The sequence below is a fragment of the Peromyscus eremicus genome, chromosome 16_21 (genome assembly GCF_949786415.1).
Source record: "Peromyscus eremicus chromosome 16_21, PerEre_H2_v1, whole genome shotgun sequence".
Taxonomy (NCBI): Eukaryota; Metazoa; Chordata; class Mammalia; order Rodentia; family Cricetidae; genus Peromyscus; species Peromyscus eremicus.
This window is the reverse complement of record NC_081432.1, coordinates 24295124-24316691: the sequence shown is the minus strand read 5'-3', so window position 1 is coordinate 24316691 and position 21568 is coordinate 24295124. Positions and strand designations below refer to the sequence as shown.

At 48.1% G+C, this 21568-nt stretch overlaps 1 protein-coding gene across 1 annotated transcript; it reads right to left on the bottom strand.

Moving 5' to 3' along the window:
* Positions 1 to 2973: 2973 nt before the first annotated feature.
* Eif4ebp2 (eukaryotic translation initiation factor 4E binding protein 2) lies at positions 2974 to 20837 on the bottom strand. Its single transcript, XM_059281581.1, has 3 exons — positions 20475 to 20837; positions 4923 to 5108; positions 2974 to 3299 (listed from the first exon to the last, which is right to left on the bottom strand). The coding sequence occupies exons 1-3, from the start codon at positions 20617 to 20619 to the stop codon at positions 3268 to 3270; spliced, it is 363 nt and encodes a 120-aa protein (XP_059137564.1). The 5' UTR covers positions 20620 to 20837; the 3' UTR covers positions 2974 to 3267.
* Positions 20838 to 21568: the final 731 nt, after the last annotated feature.

Genomic DNA, 21568 nt, shown 5'->3' with positions numbered 1-21568 from the left:
TTACCCCAGTTTGGTCCTACCTTAGGGGCTGTTTGGATAGCAATGTGCACCCAGCTTATGGCTGTGAGTATCCCCACCTTCCCGAGAACTGTTTTCCTCCTGTTAGGGTATGGTGGTTTAAAGGCACTGCGACTTTCTTCTTACCCATCTCCTCCTTCTCTGGGATTAGTCACTCAGGAGGAAGGCAGATGCTAGGGCAGGATGGCTACAGACCCATGTGGGGAGTGACCAAGGACGGCTCCCTGCTGACAACCACAAAAACAAAGTATGGAAGTGGGATTCTCCAGCTCAAGAGGAGAACACCCCCCGCACCCCGATCTAGTTCAGAGACAATGAAACACTGAGCTGCAGGTGATGTGTTACAACACAGCAATCGATAACTCAGACAGGCAGGACAGACTCTTGCAGGTGATGTGTTACACAGCAATCGATAACTCAGACACGCAGGACAGACTCTTGCCTAGAAGTCAGCTTTTCCACTCCAGTGCCCTGGAGAAGGCAAGGAAACGCCTATTTTAGCAGAACACGAGGGCTGGGCACGCGGAAGGAAGGGCACTGCTGGTGTCTCCTGCTATGGAGGTTCTTCCTCATGTAGGTTGATTGTCCCAAGTGCAGAAACACATCCTTCATAGAAACAGCACAGATGGTTACTATGATTTCACTAAGTCTCACTCAGGTGGGGGGGAGGCAGACTAGGGCTCTATGTCCTCCATTTGGGGCTCCAGCTGTGAGGCTTTTTGACCACCCAGAGGTGAAGCCCCACGGGGCCCTGCTTACTAGAAAATGGCTCATGAGGCACGGCACAAAGATGCCGTCTGTTGGGAGCTTATTTCTTGTCTTGTGCAATTCTCCTACAATGCTGATCGATGCTGATTTACGGAGGTCAAAGAAGGAGCAATGGCGGCCTTCATACAAGGCCTGCACCAAACAGTGAGGGTCCCGGCAGAGGACATAAGGCTAAGAGGCTCCTGCACCACGCAGGTGACACTCCAAGGAATAGAGACATGTCTTCTGATTGAGGGGGGATGACAAGAAAAGGGGAAGTGTCTTGATCCTACTCAATTCCCATGTCTCAACTCCCTCCCCAGCTGTGGGTCCAGGAAGGCACTCTGCTGCAGGAAGCGGATATTCTTCTGAACACTCACACCTCCTCCCTTCAGCTGGAGTGAGTCCAGAGTGCCACCACCAGTGTGCGAAGAACCATGAGCCTTGCTCCCGAAGAATGAAGCTCCAGGGTACAGAGGTCCTGAGCAAGCTGCTTATATAAGCCAATGGCAGCACAACTTAAGTTTTCCCAAGACTCCATAAAATGAAATTTGGAGTTTAATTAAAAACACAACAGATACATTTAACAAAGAAATAAAACTCTTCTGATTATCAACTTGGAGACTCCAAGAATCCCCAAACATTGGAGACCCAGCTTATTCCTGAGACAGCGACCGTCACGGAGGGTTGCAGTCCGAGCTATTCACATTGTGTAGCAGAAACTAGAAACAAGTTCTGCAGATGTCCTTCCTTCCTTTTTCCTAAAGTCTTCACAAAACAGGGTCCTTCCATGGTTCGAAGGAAAAACACACAGCTTTCTTTCCCAGCCAACGGGGATCTGAAATCTTACTAAGAGGGCTTAGACAGGCATCCATCACAACCAGAAACAACCAGGACACCAGTGGCCTGCTTCCCTGTCTGTCTTTAGGAGGACGCATCAGCCTGTCTGGGGGAGGAGGGAGCTCTCTCCTGGGATCTCCACGTGGGTCCACAGTACTAGGAGAGCGGGACAGGAGGAGAAGCAAGAGAGCAAAAAGGTAAAGGAAAGGATGAAGTTTTCGTCGACAACTCATAGCAAGGCAGACTGGTCCAGTTTCACAAACCACCCACTCTACACTCCAACAGCCCCCCAAACTTGAGAGCACAGGGAAGCGCTCAGAAGGAACTATGAGAGACAAAGGACAGTGAAGACAGCAGACTTGCCTAGGAACATTTTTTTTTAATAACCTTCCTAATACTGGAAGATGTTTTCGTTAAAAAAGTTGCAGTTCAAAATTGTACTGAAAACTTATCTAAAAATAGGTCTGTAGTCATCTTAAAAATAAAAGGTCCCTCCTCTGATAAGAGAAGAGACAGATATTCTCAGATACCAACATGGGAGGTATCTTTGAAGCAGATTTGGAAAATGCCCGGTGGATGAACCAGAAGGAGAGGGAGGGGAAAGGGAAGGAGAGAAGAGGAAGGGGAGAAGGATGGACGGACTAGGATGAGGAGGGTAAAGAAGTGGGGAGGAACGCATTTTTGTAGCCCATACTCCTCTCGGCAGCCAAGCACAAAGCAGATTCAAAGGAGGGGGGAACGTACAGGGGCGGGAAGGGTCAACTTTAAACTCAAAATATAATAAACTGCAGGACAGCAAAGCTGCTAAGGTCTACCAGGTTTAAACCGTGACTGCTGAGGCTGGCCACAGTTGGGCATTCTCAGGCAGACCGCTGTGACCGGCTGTCCCCAGCAGGTGGGGGCCAAAGCACTTCAAATAACTGCTTGGGAGCAGACAGAAGTCACCGGTGTCTCGGCGAGAAGACGACTCTGCCTGCACGGTGCAGATAGGAAGAATGGCAGACACAAAGACCAGCTGATCACCTAGGGGTCTCTCCAGGAAGAGGGCTTAAAAATACCCGTGCCAATGAATTAGGTAAAGGGCCGGGGAGATGAGCCATCACACTCAGGACAGAAGCCTTCCTCCCAGAGGAAAGGGAGGCTGATGCCACATGCCCCCAAAATGCAGTCGGGGGGTGCAGGAGGTATAGAGCTGTGCTCCAGTACTGAGGACAAACATCTCCCGGGACAGGGCAAGCAGCTCATTTTGTTTGACCATCCCTCAACGGTTTAAAGATCTCACATCCAGCACTGAACCACCAATGGGAGATTGCACAGGAGTAATGGGCACCCAACCTCCTTCCCTCTCCAGACACGCCGAGCAGAGTCCCTGGACGTGGGGCAATCTGAAGGGGGCAGGAAGACTCTTGGGAAATGACCAGGGAAGCTACAGGGATTGCTTTCCTCTATGGACCAACCGCTCAGCTCCAGACTAATCAAGGGCTTTCATCCTAACCTTAACTGGGTGGGGGCAAGGGAGATGTGGTCAGACAGAGCTGGTCTCCCATCATTTGGCACCCAGAGGGAGGGGACGGGGAAGTGCTGCTTCGGTTCTCTGCGTTCCTACTGGCCCAGTCAGGTCACACGGGCCGCTGCCCACAGCCTCCTTCGACTCTGCTGCGCTCAGATGTCCATCTCAAACTGCGCCTCATCCCCTGGTTAAAAGGAAACAAATGAGAAGTTCAGTACAAAAAGAAATGGCAAAGCTGTTTTCAACCTCCTCCTCTACCTGCAAAGGGCAAAAGTAATCCAAACTGTCCCACTCTCTGTGACCTCACAATACCTGCCCGAGTGTAATGCTAGCCCTCAAATTCAATCTTTCCATTTGAGGTGAGCCTGGCCTGCACAGCGGGACCCTGTCTTAGCAACAACGCCTCACGTATTTTGTTCTGGCCGACTGATCTCATCTGGGGGTGGGGGTGGACAGGAGAGTGGCCACTCCAGGAAAGATCCTGGTCACTCCAGTGAGCACTCTTCTGGCGGCTCTGACCTGACCCTGCCTGCAGTGGGGGATGACAGCTTACCCCCATAGTCCAGGCACTCGGAAGCTGAGGCAGGGAGACCGCTGCAAGCCTGAGGCCAATCTGGGCTTTACGGTGAATTCTTTTAGCCTTGGCTAAGAACGAGATCTTGTTTCCCCACCCCCCCAAAAAAAGCCAACGAACAAACAAAACCCTCAGTTGGACCTGCAGAGAACATGAAGCCCAAAGCCTGAGGTGAGCGCAAGGCCACCTCACCTCATCCGCTCTGAAGGAGCAGGCAGCCTCCTAACAGTCGTTCTATTCAGAAAGCAGGTTGGTGCCTTTCTGGTTTTTTGTTTTTTGTTTTTTGAGGCAGGATTTCTCTGTGTAGCTTTGGCTGTCTTGGAGTTGCTCTGTAGACCAGGCTGGCCTTGAACTCAGAGATCCAACTGGATTAAAGGTGTATGCCACCACCACCTGGTCAGGTTTATTTTCTGAGGTTGATGGAAACAGTGGCCTAAGATTCTGTGCAGCTCCAGTTTTCCTGCCTGGCCCACAGTCAGGACAAATCTCTGTCACCCGCCAGTCTCACAGCCTCTCAGACCCAACCAAGTAAACACAGAGACTTATATTGCTTACAAACTGTATGGCCGTGGCGGGCTTCTTGCTAACTGTTCTTACAGCTTAAATTAATCCATTTCCATTAATCTATACCTTGCCACATGGCTCGTGGCTTACCGGGATCTTCACATGCGGCTTGTCATGGTGGTGGCTGGCAGTGTCTCTCTCACCCAGCTTCCTGTTCTTTCAATTCTCCTCTCTGTTAGTCCCGCCTATACTTCCTGCCTGGCCACTGGCCAATCAGTGATTTATTTATTGACCAATCAGCAACACATCTGACATACAGACCATCCCACAGCATTCTGCTTTGGGGTGTATGTGTGCATGTGAACACTTGTTCATGCAAGGAGGTCTCAGGGGCAGCATGTCTGCAATTGTGTCTATATGAGGGTGATCCCTAGCAAATGAAGACTCCTGCACCTATGCAGCCCTGGCTGGCCTCCAACTCACAGAGATATGCCCGTCTCTGCCTCCTGAGTTCTGGGACCGAAGACATAAACCACTCCATCTGGCTCCCATCCTCTGATTTGTTTTCCCCCCAAGCAACTAGGTGAAAACGGACAGCATTTTAGTAGCTGTTTAGGAGAGGAAACATCAGACACATAGCCGAACTCAGCTGTGCTTTGGAAGCCACACTTCCTAGTCTACAGTAAAGTGACAATCCACCCCAGAGCCGCTCCCAGCCCAGCCCCTCACCAACTGCATGCTTCCTGTCATGATTGTTCAGGTTGTTCAAGTTGTTCACTTCTACTTTGGAGTCTTCAATTAAGGTGCCAGGGCTGGTGACTCCAGGGATATTGGGCAGATGGCAAGGCGGGGTCTGTGCCATGGGAGAATTGCGACGATCCAACAGAAACTTTCGGTCATAAATGATTCGTGTTCCTAAAACACAGGGTTGAAGAGTTTCAGATAACTTAAGGCACCACCAACACAGTGACTACTGAGGCTGGCTACTTGTGTGGCTGTCCTCTAGAGGACACACAGGCAGACCGCTGTGACCGGCTGTACCCATCAGGTAGAGGCCAAAGCACTGGCACTTCAAATGACTGCTCTGGGAGCAGACAAAAGTCACGGTGTCTCAGAGTGAAGAAGACTGCGGCATGATGCAGACAAGAATGGCAGACCAGCAAAGACCACCTGGAATCCCTTCAAATGCCACCTAATCCTTAAAGACGTCAATTCAGCCGAGAGGAGAGTCTACCCTCTCCCCGTGACCAGGGTGAGGTGCTCTGCCCCCAGAAAACTCCTGTCGGTTCTTCAACACTCAGCTCCAATGCACTCCCTGTAGGAAGCCGCCCTCCCTCCCCTTCACCCACATCACTCAATACATCCCCTTGTACAGGACTCCTGCTTACATACAACGTGCCTGTCTACAGACTTCAAGCTCTGCATGCTAGCTGTGTCTTATTTGTTTACAACCGATATCCAAACATTCCAATTTTCAAAACAAATTTCTTCCCTGGCCCCCTTCTTTTCTTTCTCCCCCTCTTCAAGAAATTTAACCTGGGCTGGGGTTTTAGACCTCAATCTTGCTTCAGCCACTTACCTACTAAACCAATAACTCCCAAACAGTTTATTTTTATGTTATATGCATTGGTATTTTGCCTGAATATATGTCTGTGTGAGGGTGTTGGGCCCCTGGAACTGGAGTTACAGACAGTTGTGAGCTGCCATGTGGGTGCTGGAAATTGAACCCGGGTCCTCTGAAGAGCAGCCAATGCTCTTAACCACTGATCCATCTCTCCAGCCCCTATCACAATAAATTTCTTAATGAAAGAATAAGCAAATATAAACAAGTATATGAAAAAGTAGATAACCACCGTCTATTGAAGACTACCCAAAGAAGCTTGGAGGCTGACCTCCTCCCTAGAGAGACAGAACACCGTATTTCTTCAAACATGGACCTAAGGATGCCTTAGTAGATAGAGGCACTTGCTCCAAGCTGTCCAGGCTTCGTGGAAGGAGATGGCTGACTCCCAAAGTTGGCCTTTTTAAAAACAAGATTTGGGGGCTGGAGAGATGGCTCAGAGGTTAAGAGCACTGACTGCTCTTCCAGAGGTCCCGAGTTCAATTCCCAGCACCCACATGGTGGCTCACAACCATCTGCAATGAGATCTGGCACCCTCTTCTGTATACATAATAAATAAATAAATCTTTATAAATAAATAAATAAAAAACAAGATTTATTCTTGTTAATTTACCTGAGTATTTGACCAGCATGTACGTGTGTGGACTAACGTCCTGAGAGGCCAGGAAGCAGTTTTCCCTGCAACTGCAGTTACTGATGGATGAGCCACCATGTGGGTGCTGGGAGCAGACCCAGCTTCCAGTGCTCTTAAACACTGAGCCCATCTCTCCAGCCCCCCAAAATGTTCTTTGACCTCTGCACACACTGTGGCAAATAGAAGCCCATGACACACACATTAAACAAACAGACAGACGCACCTCCCCCCCCAAACACTGCTTCCAGTCAGAGTCAGCTGAGGTTTTGTCAACTAGAGTATGCATTACTTGGCAGAATCAGGAAAGCTTGCTGCTTACAAGCTCTCTTGTAGGCACAGTGCTTCTAACCTGTGAACTTGAGACTCAGCAGGGGACTGTTCCAGGCCAATCTGGACTGTAGCATGAGACTCTACCTCAATGTCCCCTGCTAAGGGAAAAAAGAAAAGAAATGCACACCTGAAGCTGGAGAGATGGCTCAGTGGTTAAGAGCACTTGGCTGCTCTTCCAGAGGTCCTGAGTTCAATTCCCAGCAACCACATGGCGGCTCACAGCCATGTATAGTGGAATATGATGCCCTCTTCTGGCGTGCAGGCATACATGCAGAGCTCTCATAAACATAAAATAAATACATCTTTTTAAAAAAAAGGTACATAACATCACCAAATCTTCACAGAAACACAAATCAAAACCACAAGAAGAGCCACCGTATACCTGGCAGAATGGCCATTATCAAAACCCCAAGAGGTAAGTGTTGGCCAGGATAAGGAAGGGATATAGTGATGGTGCAGTGTATAGGGCACAGGCACTCTGCAAAATGGGATGGATAGATGGATTCCCAGAAATGAAAAACACCATTTCTATGGAGTCTACCAATCCCACCTGGGGTATAGGCTCCAAGGAAATGAAACTGGCGACACAAAGACAGAGTTACTCATAATGGCAAGTTCACTGTCTGTCAGAAGAGTAGGGGGAGGGGCAGAATGGCTCTGAGTATGAGGTCAACCTGGGCTATAGCAGTGAGACCTTGTTTCAAAAAACCAATAAAACAAGCCAGGTGTAGTGGCTCATGCTTTTAATCCCAGCACTTGGGAGGCAAAACAATAAATAAATAAACAAAGCAAGCCAGCAGACTAAAAAGACAACAACAAAAACAGGACAGGGAGAAGTAAAATCCTTCATCCCCTGCTTGAAAAAGAAACGAGTCATAAGTGACAGACATCTGAATTATGATCACTAAGGCATTCTAGATGCAGAAGACTTAGTATGACCATGAAGTTGAGCGCAGCTGACATGGGACCTATCTGTCATCCCTGCACCCAGCATGGTTACATGCTGAGTTTGATGCCAGCTAGGAATACATCAAATGCAGCAGTAAGAACAACAGAAACTCAGGCCCAATTCAGGCACACTGTGCAGCTGACACTACTGACACTACTACCCCACCTCACAGTGCCACGGTTGGCCCGTGCTCCTCCAGGTTCCTCTCAGCTGTTCCCAGGACACAATACCACAGACGGGTGGACTGACAGGGAGGGCAGGTGGGAGAGAAGCGAGCTTGCAGCATCCCTTCTTATGAGGATGCTAATCTCACCACTGGAGCCCAACCCCACATGGTCTCATCTGTACTAAATAAAGCTCGCCTCCAGTTAGTCCAATCATACGTGCACCAGAGCCTCTACACTGAACTGTGGTCAGAACGGCGTCTTTCCTAGTCATCCCACCTTGATACTTCTAACCTGTTTGGAAATCCATGATCTGCTTATTACCATGCTGTGTAGATTAGGGGCCAAAGGCTGAAAGGGGGCACAATGGCCTTTTGTAACAAAGGGGAAGAGCTTTAGTGGACTGACTCTACACATTTGTCTGACACCCCCGTTTCTGACTAACATTTATGGGATACAGTAATGTTCTAATTCATATGTACATTATATAATTATCATATGTGTATTATATATTTAGCACATCTACTTTAAAATTTTGTCATTTTCTTTTGTTTTTTAAAGTTATTTATGTGTATGAATGTTTTGTCTACCTGTATGTATGTGCACATGTGTGTGTTTAAAAATGGTTGTGAGTCACCACGTGGGTGCTAGGCACCGAACCTGGGTCCTCTGCAAGAACAGCCAAGTGCTCTTAACTGCTGAGCCATCTCTCTAGCCCCATACTGTTGTTTTTAGACAGAGCCTCCCTATGCAGCCCTGCTGGCCTTGAACTTGGTATCCTCCTGCCTCAGTCTCATAAATGCTGGGACTGTAGCACTCTACACCCAGCTGAAATGTTTTGTTTTGTTTTTTTCATGGCAGTATGTATGTATGTACATGAAGAGGCATGTATGTATCATGGTGTGCACATGGTTGTCAGAGGACCACTTTCCGGAATCTGGTCTGTTCTCTCCTACCACGTGGGTCTCAGGGATTGAACTCAGGTCACCAGGTTTGGCAGAGAGCACCAAGATTTCGACAGGGCATTAAAGTGCTGTCTTTTAACTAGTTACACAATAATCTAATGTGCTGTTATAATTGAATTTATACATTACAGGATAGTATCCTCTCTTTTCAGAGGTTTTGCTGTGTTTTCAAAGTGGTAGGCGGAGAATTAAAGATTTCTGAAGTTTCAAGTAACTTTCATTACAATGGCATAGTTTCAATTATTTTATCATCAGTTACTACTGATCTCTTGCTGTGCCTACCTTACAAATGAGGCTCATCACAGGGACAGACAGAGGAAACGGGCAGCCAGGGCTACTGCCACCTGTAGTCTCGAGCACCTGGAGGATGCTCTGAAATCCACCCCCATGGTCAGGGGAGATGCCAGTAATGTGCATAGCACATTTGTTAATCTCTTCATCAGCTGACGGACATGTGGCTGTTGCAATGCCTTGACTATTAGGAACAACACTATTTAAGATCTAGATATCCATGTAGGTTATAGTGTGGACAGCCATTCCCTGGAGCATGTCCCCATATGGAATGGCTAAGTCACATGCTAACTGTCTGAGGAACTGCTGTTTTCCAATTCACATCAGACTTCACACTCCTGTCAGCAGTGTGAGGCTCCAATTTCACACAATGCAACTCACACTGCTACGTCCCTAACTGACATGAAGTGATTTCCCCCTGTACTGACTTACATTCTCTGATGGCTAATTATGCAGGCTTTGCTCTTCACATGCTTACTGGCTTTTCCAATATACATCACCTTTGGAGAAAGGTGTCAGGATCTCTGACCTTTTACTGTGTTTTAATCATCCTCTCAACACACACACACACACACACACACACACACACACACACACACACACACAAAGCTGAGGACGGAACCCACAGACTTGCATATCTCAGGCAAGTGCTCTACCACTGAAATCTCCAGCATTATTTTTTACAGTCTGGAAATAGTCTGGATATACACAATTTGTAATTATTTTCTGCATATATATTTTCTCCCTTGATGGTTTTCTCTCTTCTCCCCTCTCCCTCCCTCCCCGAGTCCTGAGGATTGAACCCAGGGGCATGTGTTAAGTGATGTCATTCCTCGAAAACAATTTTTTTAAATCCCCGCTGGCCTAGAACTTGCAGCAACCATCACAACACACACACACACACACACACACACACACACACACACACACACACACGAGTTCTAAATGCTGGACTCGTATGTGCTGCCACTTCAGGCCATAGTGTTTCACTGTGATGAGATCCAATATGTTGGTTGTTACTGCTTGTGTTTTTCATGCCAAACCTAAGAAATTACTTAATCCAAGGTTATGAGTTCTGTTGCCTGTTCTTCTAGAAACTATAGCTGTGAATTATAGGTCCAAATTCCATTTCTGTGTGTGGACACACAGCACTGTCTGCTGAAAAGAGGTTCAATCTGAATTCCTATGGCACCTCTACTGAAGGTGTGTGTGTGTGTGTGTGTGTGTGTGTGTGTGTGTGTGTGTGTAGTTCCCAGTGCACAAGTTTTGACATTTGACTAATTTTACTCAGTTGTACCTACTGAGCCGAATTATTACCTTTCCAGCCCAATTTATTGAATTTTGAGTCACTGCAGGTTAAAGAATTTACTAATTTGTGATGGGCAGTGGTGGCACACACCTTTAATCCCAACACTTGGGAGGCAGAGGCAGGCGGTTCTCTGTGAGTTTGAGGCCAGCCTGGTCTAGAGTGAGTTCCAGGACAGCCAGAGCTACACAGTGAAACCCTATTTCAAAAGACAAACAAACAAACAAACAAAAAATTACTATTTGGTAGTTACATCCCACATGAGACCCCAAAAATGTTAGTGATTAACAAGCACCTGACAATTCCAAAGAACCAAACTATTCAAAGAAATGTTAATTACCAGGAAAAATTCCTTTAATTCCTAAGTGGATATCTGTGCTTACAGTAAAGAATCAAAGACTATTAAAAATTAAAATATTCCACCGGGCAGTGGTGGTACACGCCTTTAATCCTAGCACTCGGGAGGCAGAGCCAGGCAGATTTCTGTGAGTTGGAAGCCAGCCTGGTCTACGGAGCGAGATTCAGGACAAGCACCAAAACTACACAGAGAAACCCTGTCTTGAGAAAAAACAAACAAACAAACAAATAAAATATTCCATGTCCTTGATAGGAATGAACTTGTAGACACACTTTTTTGTTTTTTGGGGAAACAGGGTCTCCTCCTGTAGCTCAGGCTGGACTTGAACTCCCAGCAATCTGCCTCTCACCCTTAGGAGAGCAGTGTATGGACTGCAGATGAACTGGTAGAGAGTACTTGCCTAGCACGTGTGAGGCTCTGAGTCTGAACTCCAGCACAACAGAAACACACAGAGAAAGGCGCTCATGTTCCTACCTACACAGAAAAGGACTAACAGGGCCAGGGTAGCAGAGAGCCTGAGAAAGGGGTCCTTCAAACACTGAACTGAAACGGTGGGGGTTAGGGAGTGAAGTCCGAAGGACTTGAAGGCATGGTCACAGCCCTCATACAGTGCTGGAAAGCAGGCAGGCAGGCAAACTGAATTTAAAAAGAGACAAGAGCCAACCAGATGGTTCAGTGGGTAAAAGCACTTGGTGCACCAACCTGAAGCCCGAGAGTTCAATCCCTGGATCCCACAGTAGGAGAACTGACTTGGCAAGCAACCGTGGCAGTCTATGGGTATTCTTTTTACATTTTATTTTTAGCCAGGCAGTGGTGGCACCTTTAATCCCAGCAGAGGCAGGCAGATCTTGAGGTCAGCCTGGTCTATATGGTGAGTTCCAAGACAGCCAGAGCTGTTACCTGGAGAAACCCAGTCTCAAAAAACCAAAGCTGGAGTTACAGGAAGCTGTTAGGGGCCTGATGTGGGTGCTGGCAACCAAACTCCAGTTCTCTCCAAGAGCAGTACATGCTCTGAACCACTGAGCCCTCCCTCCAGCCCTGACATATCTTTAGCTAAGTTCTGTGGCTAATAATCCAAAGAAAACTAAAAGCTGCCTAAGCCACAGGCTCCCCCAGGAGACTGGTGGTGGCCAAACTACATTTACTTTGCTTAGCCACTAAATCCCTGAAGTACTAACAAAACCAAAAGCAAGACTGTTTTATGACAACTAAAGGCATAACTGGAGTTCGAGGCCTTCTATCAGAATGTGACTATATGTTATGCAGAATGGAGACCTCTGAAGTTCTGTGGATGGTCTATCAAATCCTTTAAGTCCATGCCCCAGTAACAGGGAGCAAAGGTTATCAAATGCAAGTACTCAAGGATGGACCCCATCTGATCACTGTTTGGCCATAGAGGAACGGCTATGTCCTACCAGGAAGGTCCACTGTTGGGGAGACCTTGAAAAGCAGCCGACAGAAGCCCTCTTTACAGACGACAAAGAAATCAACCTAAATCATAGTGACCCAGGAGACACGGGACAACACAATTAACACAGGCACTCGGGCAAATCAGGCAAAGTCTGGGTTGCATAATGAGTTGAATCAGGTGTTCTTTAATGCTAATAACAGGGGGCTGGGGATGTAGCTCAGTTGGTAGAAAACTTGCCTAGCATGCACAAAGCCTCAGTGCAATCGCTGCATAAACATAAACAGGGCATGGTAGTACATGCCTATAATCTCAGCACTCAGGAAGTTGAGGCAGGATCTTAAATTCAAGGTCATCAACGGCTACTTAGTTCTGGCCAGACTAGGCTACAAGAAACCTTGTCTCAAATTAAAAAGAAAAAAACAAAACCAGCTAATACTAAGTCCAAAATGTTACATGACCTGAAATCCAACTGACCCCATCTATTAAGTCTCTGGAAATCCGAGTCAAAATGAAGCATCCCCACTACTGTTTGGATTTGAACATTCACCTGGAAATTTCACTCCACAGAAATACCTGAAAGAAAGTACAGGGTGGGTCTCTCAGGCTGCTGACTGCAACCTGGATCAAGTCTCTGGATCAAATCTCACATCCTATGCTGTCAAATCTTGGTAATGCTAATGATTAACTACCCATCACTGCAAGTGGTGTGGGGAAACCACAAATTCAACTCAGGCTCCCAACCCAACTGTTTCCTTCTCAAGGACACTTCTTTTGGCACTTCTAAAAACAATCTGTACCTATTACCACCCTCCACTTTTCCTCATAATGAGGAGTGTGGACTCATCCCCTGAATACACCCACCAATGCTCTGTAACTGCTGCTTATTTGAAAAGTTTTGTGAGTCGAGCATGATCGACGGTGGCACACAAATTGAATCAAGCAGGCAGAAGCAGGTGGGTCTTTTTGAGTTTCAGGCCAGTATGGTCTACATAGCTAGTTTCAGACCAGCCAGGGACATATTGAGACTCTGTCTCAAAATCCAGACACAAGAGCCACTTCATTTCAATGCAGAGGTAGCACAAGACCTAAGAGCTCCTAACAGCCTAAATTGCAAATGAGCCCGCCACGCTTCCTGCTAAATATCTGAATCCACAGAACAACATCTACCCTCTATACAGTCAGCATGCCCACTATAAACAGAAAGACACTGCCAAAGGAATTAAAATGGAATGAGATGTTATTACCTTCATTCCAAAACCTGGCAAAGACCACACAAGAAAAACAGACTAACGTCCCTCCTAAGTAAACAAAAGTCCTCAACCCGAACCAACATATTCAGCAACATCTAAAGAGGATTATTACCAGAACCCAGGGAGATTTAGCTGACTTGACTTCTAAAAAGTCAATTAATAGAATGTATCCTTTCGTTTTGTTTGGTTTTGGAGACAGAGTTTCTCTGTGTAACAACCTGGCTGTCCTGAAATTCTTTGTAGATCAGGCTGGCTTCGATCCACCTGCCTCTCGTTCTCAAGTGCTGGAATCAAAGGTGTGCACATCAACACCAGGCTATGAATATATCTTGCATTCTTTCATGATGATTATATCCAAAAAACTAGGAAGAGAGGTGCACTTCCTCAACTTCTAGTAAACGGCACCTGTAAGAACCCACAGCTAAGACTTTACTTAATGGTGAAGACTGTCTGTTTCTCCCCAAAGATCAGTGTGCCACACCACCATAATGAAGGATCTACCCAGGAGGATTGGTCAAGAAAACCAGCCTAGCGGTGGTGGCACACACCTTTAATCTCATCACTCGGGAGGCAGAGGCAGGAGGATCTCTGTGAGCTCGAGGCCAGCCTGGTCTACAGAGAGAGTTCCAGGACACCCTGTCTCAAAAAGCCAAAGAAAGAAAGAAAGAAAACCAAATAAGCATCCAGATAAGGATGGAGACCTTCATCTGACCTTCATAAGGAAGCCACAGGATCAGAAGTGTATTTCCCAGGTTCTTTTTGCCCGTTGAGAGTTTCACCTCAAACTACTCCGTGAAATGAACAGATTCTATTTGTCACAGCATCTGTTGCAGAAATCTACATGACCATTTATTGAAATGGAAACATGCAAAGACTTCTGAGCATTTGGTTTCAAGCTGTGGCCTAGGAATCACAATGAGGTGGTCTTTAAAAAGTAGGCTATTGGCCAGGGCTGGTGACAAAGACCTGAAATCCCAACTACCTTGGTGGCTGAGGCAAGGGAGAAAGAAAGCTCAAAAGTCAGCCTGAGCTACAGAGTGCCTTCAAGGCTGACCTGGGTAACTTAGCAAGATCCTGTCTCAAAAAAAAAAAAAAAAAAAAAAAAATGAAGTACCTTCCACCCTACCCCCCCAAAAGGTAACAACCTAGATAGAAAGTCATCAAAGAGAACTCTAAAAAATTGTGATAAGGATACTGAAGTGTAGCTCTCCATGATTGATAGCTTCTGTGGAGGGTGTGGGTGAGGAAGAAGTCAGTTTTCTTTAAGGGGCTGGCCACTGGGAGTGTAGCAATGCTCCAGTGAGTGTTCGTGAAACACAAAGTGGATTTTCTTCTTCTTTTCTGGGAGGAGGTTATTACCGTGAGGACTGGGAAGTAACTGTGATTGGGATACATAATGTGAAATTCCCAAATAATGAATAAAAATATTATGTTAGTGGGGGGGAAAAAAAGAACCTTAAAAAAAAAAATCAAAAGCTCACCAGCTGGCTAGTCAATTAGTGAGCTCCATTCAGTGAGAGACCAAAACTAAGGCAGAGGACATCAAAAGAACAGTGATGCAGGTGCACACACACACACACACACACACACACACACACACACAACCAAACTAGGAACATGCAGGATGGACAGCTGTTGACAGTTGATAAAAACCCAACTAGGCCTTTGCTTCATTGTTTGTGATCTACCAACCTCAGACCACAAGTGCTGGAATTACAAGAAAGCACCACTGCATGAAAGCTCTTAAGGAGCTTCAAAAAACAAAGGAAGGTCGGGTACGGCAGCACATACCTTTAATTCCAGCACTCAGGAGGCAGGGGCAGGAACATCTCTGAGTTTGAGGCCAGCCCAGAATACTTAGTGAGTTCCAGGCCAGCCAGGGCTACATAGCAAGACCTTGCCTCAAAAACAAAAACAAACAAAAAACAAGCCCTGCAACTCACCAACAAACTCACCAAGGGCCCCAGGCCCCTTCCCTCCTCCTGCTGGCTCACCAGATGGAGCAGTTCCCACACAAAACTGTCCTGTCTCACCTGCAACTCTTCACATATACAAAGCACTAAGCCTACAGAATCCACAAGCGTACAAAATCCCTATGAAACTGCCTTTAAGATTCCAGTTCTGGGGCTGGAGAGATGGCTCAGAGGTTAAGAGCACTGACTGCTCTTCCAGAGGTCCTGAGTTCAATTCCCAGCAACCACATGGTGGCTCACAACCATCTGTAATGAGATCTGGTGCCCTCTTCTGGCCTGCAAGGACACATGTAGGCAGAACATTGTATATATAATAAATTAAAAAAAAAAAAAAAAAAAAAAAAGATTCCAGTTCTGGAGAGGTCTCTGCTGAATGACCTTGAGGGGCAGGTGTCAGTTTCTTGATTCCCTCTGAGGGATGGTGGACGGAGGAAGGGCTGGAAGGGCTGTTCTGCATCAGGAACAGCGACACTACCTTCCCTGTCACCCCTCATCTGATCTGCTCCTCTCTCTCAGTGCTGCCTTGACAGGAAATGACCTCTGCCCTCACCAGGCTTGCAAAGCCAGTCCCTCCAAAAGCTGAAGGACAGAGACCCTGGCAGAATGCATTCTCAGTGAATGAAAGTGTTCGGCACATAATCAGAGGATCTGAGTTCAGATGCCCAGCACCCATGTAAAAGCTGAGTTTGGCTCTGGGTGGCCTGTATTCCCAGCTCGAGCGAGTGAGTGTGTGTGTGTGTGTGTGTGTGTGTGTGTGTGTGTGTGTGTGTGTGTGTTGGGGAGGGGGGGCAGGGTTGCTGGAACCTGCTGGCTAGAACCAGTTCATTTCTTTGGGTCTCAGAGTTGTTTAACTCTAAAGTGAACTCACTAGGGTCCTCCAGCTAACAGGACTGGTGTATTAGAAAGCTCAACTACTGGAACAAGCTCCCCTTCCATGAAGGCAGCAGCAGCTGCTTCTGCTGGAAGAAGCGACTACCACCCATTGCTCCGTAGACAGGAGAACATGCAACAAGCTTTCCTGTCCCTCAGTAATGAGCAGAATCCCCTTGTATCAGCAAAAGCCACTCAAGATGTCACAGCAAGTGTACTTTTAGTTCAGCTCTCATTTTCAAACCACAGAGGGGTGTTTTAAGAAACCCTCCAGCTAGGCTTGCTTACTCTGGGTCTCCCAGCAAATGAAGGGTTCTTGCCCCGCCAAGGCCAATCTTACAGGGCAAATAGAATGGGATCCTGCAATGGTCCCCAATGGGTGGCACTTCAGATTTCCAGAAGCTTGAGGCAGGAAACGCACTCCCTTCCCTTCTCACTGAGCAGAAACTCCCAATCCAAGCCTGCTGTTTTCAGGTCTCAAGTATGTAAGTCGGCCATTTGACTATATTGTTCCAAGTCTTACCGGCAGCCTCCATCCCTTCTAAATGGATCTGAAGCCCACGAAGAGCAAGGACCACACTCAACACTTTCTTTTTTGAAGACAGACTGTCATGTAGCTCAGGTTGGCCGAACTCCTTCTGGCCTAAGTTGGCTGTGATTCTTGATCCTGTCTTCTTGTCCAGAGTGCTGGCTTTACAGGCCTGCACCACCTGCCTAGGTCAGCTGTCCTTGTTTCCTGCAAAGTGCTGACCACAAAACTCACTGGAGACCTTATCTACCACGGAGATAAGATAACATAGGAAGAGGAAGAGAGAGAAAGCAGCAGAGGGCAGCATTTTCCAAAGCAGGAGGCAGCAGGATAGCTCAGAGGTAAAGGTGCTCACCACACAAGCCTGATGACCTGAATTTGATCCCAGAGACCCCAGTGGAAGGAGAGATCAAAAGTTGCTCTCGCTCTGCATCACCACTGCCCGCCTTTAATCCCAGCAATTGGAGGCAGAGGCAGGTGGATTTCTGTGAGTTTGAGGCCAGAATGGTCTACAGAGAGTTCCAGGACATCCAGGGCTACACAGAGAAACCCGTCTCAAAAAAACAAAACAAAAAAGTTGCTCTCTGACCTTCACTGGCAAGCCAAAACACCCCTCCCAGTAATAAAGGTTTTGGGTTTTTTGTTTTTGTTTTTAAATGAGTATGTCTATGAGACGTATGCCATGTGTGCAGATGCCAGCGAAGGCCAGATGAGGTATGAGATCTCCGGGAGCTGGAGTTACAGGCAGCCCAGTGTGGAAGCTGGGAAGTGAACTCAGGTTCTCTTCAAGATTGGCAGGCACACTCTTAACTGCTGAGCCCTCTCTCTAGCCCCACTAAAGACCACCACAAAAATCATTCCAGCCAGGCAATGGTGGCACATGCCTTTAATCCCAGCACTTGGGAGGCAGGGAGGCAGGCAGATCTTGGTTGAGTTCATGGTTAGCCTGGTCTACAAATCCAAGTTCCAGGATGGCTAGAGCTGAAACAGAGAAACCCTGTCTTGAGCCCCGCCCCCACATCATTCTAAAAGGGAAAAAGTCAATAAGCATTGTATACCTAAACACCACTGAGCTAACTGCTATAAAAGACTGCTTAGCCAGTCATGGTGGCGCATACTTTTAATCCCAGCATTAGAGAGGCAGAGGCAGGTGGATTGCTGCTGAGTTTGACGCTGGCGTGGTCTATCAGCCAGAGTTATACAATGAGACCCTGTCTAAAAAATAAAAAGCGTGTGTGTGTGTGTGTGTGTGTGTGTGTGTGTGTGTGTGTGTGTGTACAGCTCCAATCTCTATAGTGCTATCTCCTTACAAACAGGAAGCAAGCCCTCCTGCATCAAATTCCAAAGACTGCCAGGCGTAGTGGCCATCAATGAGACAGACACAGGCAAATCTGAGCTCCAGGCCAGCCAGGGATATATGGTGAGACCCTGTACCCAAACAAATAACTCTGTGCAGAAGCTCTGTAGACGCAGGCTGAGTTGGTGACTGTTGTGGAAGGGCAAATGAATGAGTACTTCCGGCAGACCTTCCCAAGCATTTCAGAACTAATCCAAACTGTGAGACAGCTTCTATCTTTAAAGCACGGCTTAAAGACTATGTGCCTTTTCTTTTGAAAGCACAGCAGCTTGGTGTTTGAAATATGACCACAGGGCTTTCCCTCTCTGGATCTTCCCTCAGTACAGCAAGATTAACATACAGCTAAAAGTATGGTGCCTCCCCAAGTAAATTAGAGCTAAATGCACCTGTCACTGCGACATGTGCTCTGAACTGTGAGAAGCATAGGCATTTTACTGACCAATACCACAAAGAACTCTGGAGTAAATTGCAGAGCTCTCTCCACCACCTTGGAAACAATCTTTTTGTTTTGTTCTGCTCTGGAGACAGGTTCTTACTATGTAGTCTTGGCTGTCCTGGAAACCATTATGTAGAATGGGCTAGCTTTGAACTCAAGAGATCAACCTGCCTCTGTCTGCCAAGTGCTGGCCACTAATCTCTGTTTCTTAAAAGTTATCAGTTCAATTTAAGACAATTCCATCTGGGGTTGACCAAGACCTTTCCTGATTTTTGGTTCCTCCGGTGTGGAGGGACACACCCCAATAATCCCAGCCCTCGGGAGGCTAAGGCAAGATCATAGATTTGAGGTCAGCCTGGATCACATAGAGGTCCAAGGTAGGATGAACCATATGGTGAAACACTGTCATTTAAAAAAAGAAGAAAAGAAAAGAAAAACAAAAACCTGCTGGTCTTGAATAGACTAAATCAGAAAGGTTTCTTCAGCAACATAAGCCATTGCCCCCTCACCAGGAGCTCCACTGTTGACAGTCTTACTCACTCTTAAACCTGGCTATCCCTAAGGAATGACTTCCTCTGTCTGGTCATTTTGAAGGTCTTTCAGGGCATTCATCCCTTTCTCTAGACTGACTGGCCTGGCTGGATCCTCTGCCAGCCTTTCTCCTAAATTTGTTTGCTTTGCTCCCGCCCCTCTTCCTTGTCTGTTTTTTTTTGTTTTTTTTTTTTTTTGGAGACAGGGTCTGACACTGTAGCACAGGCTGTCCTGGAACTCATTGTGTAGAGCCGGGGTGGTGGGGGTGGTGGGGGGCCTTAAATTGCAATTCTCCTGCCTCTTCTTCCCAGAGTAATAGGACCACAGCCCCAAACTACCACACACAGTCTCTGGATCGCTATGTCTTGGTGTTGGCAAGGCGGTCCCTTACTCTGTGCCTTCCTATTGCACAAGATCCCAGGAGGGCCAGGCACAATTGCAAGTGATTGGTTGGAGTGAACTTTGGGAGCCCTGCCCCATGGTCAAGACTACCAACCAAATCGTCACCCGCTAGTCAAAGCCCTGGGTCACCAAAAGAAGGCAAAGTTCTGAGATTAGAAAAGGAAGGCCAGTTCCCTTCATTACCGCCCTGAAGATCCCTTTCCAAGCTCCTCCCTCTAGAGAACTGCCCAGAAAGGGGACAAACAACCTTTGCGCTTCCTTCTCCCATGACCAATTCAGCATGTGTCACCTCTTCTCTAGTGTTGCTGGTAAACAGTTCTCGGTCATCTTCTGAAAAGCAACCCCAGGACTGCCTCCCTCCACAAGCCCCTTCCCTAGGATCAGGCAACCTAGACCGACTAGTGTGTGTAGTGTGTGCTGTCTGACAAAGCCCCCTTCTACAATCTCAAAGCCGCTCCCCTAAAAGCCCTGGGCTGAAAGCTGACAGCGCCTCTACCAGAGCCAACATCTTCTGGGCTACTACTACAGGAGGCATTTCACCCCCCAGTTCTCCCAACCTGGGGGCTCCCCAGACCTGTGATGACTCCTCCAACAAAGTAAACAATTCTGCCAAAGGAGGATAACACTGGGCGAGGCATGCACAGTGCATGCCAGCCTCGTCCCGTGGCTCTAAGCACGGCCAGATAAGTCATCGTACCGTTCCGCGCCGGATCCCCCTGTCCGACTTCCCTCCCCCAAAACCCATAGGGCAGCTCCAGAGATGAGCCCCGCCTCGCAGAGTGCACGGTCTGCAGCACACAGCCCGAGCAGGCGGACCTGCCCGGGAAAGGATGAGAGGAAGCTGTAGGTCGAGCATACAGCGCCACGCGCCAGCCGCGATGGCGGGCAGGCCCGGACGGCTCACCTCCCGGCGTGGTGGAGAACAGAGTCCCCCCGGGCGTGGTACAGTAGTCCTGAGGTAGCTGCGCGGCGTCGCTGATGGCCACGGTACGCGTGGGGATGGCGCGGCTCTGGCTGGGCTGGTGGCCGCCGCCTGCCGACGCGGACATGGCTCAGGCGCGGGCTCGCGGCTTTGTGCAGCGGCGGCGGCGGCGGGGCCCGGGAGGCTCTGGCTCCTCGAGCGGGCGGAATAGCGCGCTCGGCTCTCAGCTCGGCCGGCTCTCGCTCGGTCGTCCCGCTGCGCTCCCGCTCCCGCCGCCGCCGCCGCCGCTGCCCGGTCCTCCGGCCTCCGCCCGCAGCCTCAGCAGCAGCACAGCAGCAGCGGCAGCAGCGGCAACGGAGACTACCGGAAGCGAGCGAAGGCGGGAGCAAGAGGGAGGGGAGGGCAATATGGATGCCGGACGTGACGTTGGCAGAGGCGTGCCGTGGGGGGGGGCGGGACCTGAGGGCGGGGCTGAGCCGACGAAGGCTGGAGCCAGTGTGTGATCCCGGAAATCCGAAAACAGGAAGTGGGCGGGAAGGGCGGGGCCTTGAGGGCGTGCGGGGCGGGGCTTGGAGGGGCGGGACTGAGCGCAGAGGAACCGAATCGAGGTGAAGCTGAGAGTGGGTGACTAACGCGGGCGAGGAAAGCTTTTGTTTGTGGTGTGGTGTGTAGGTGTCAACTAACAGTACTTTCCGGCTACCTACTTCAGTTTCCCATCTATATGTAATATTTAAAAGTGTAATTTGGGGGGAAGCGGTCCCCCGCGGATGGTTCCGCGTATAAAGAATGGCATTTGCCACCAAGCCTGCCGACCTGAGTTCCATCCCCAGAAGCCACTAGGTGGAAAGGTGGGTCGGGAGGGACCGACTCCCGCAAGCTGTTCTCTGACCTCCTGTAGCCACAGGACGCAGCCCGTGGGCACACACACATAAATAAATAAGTAAATGTAATAAGAAGTGTTCTTAAAAGTGTAATTTTAGTTTTAATTGTTCGTTATTAAATAAAGGCAATGAGTGCATGATGAACTAAGGGTTAAAAATAAACAACTAGAGAAATGGCTCAGCGTTTAGCAGCAG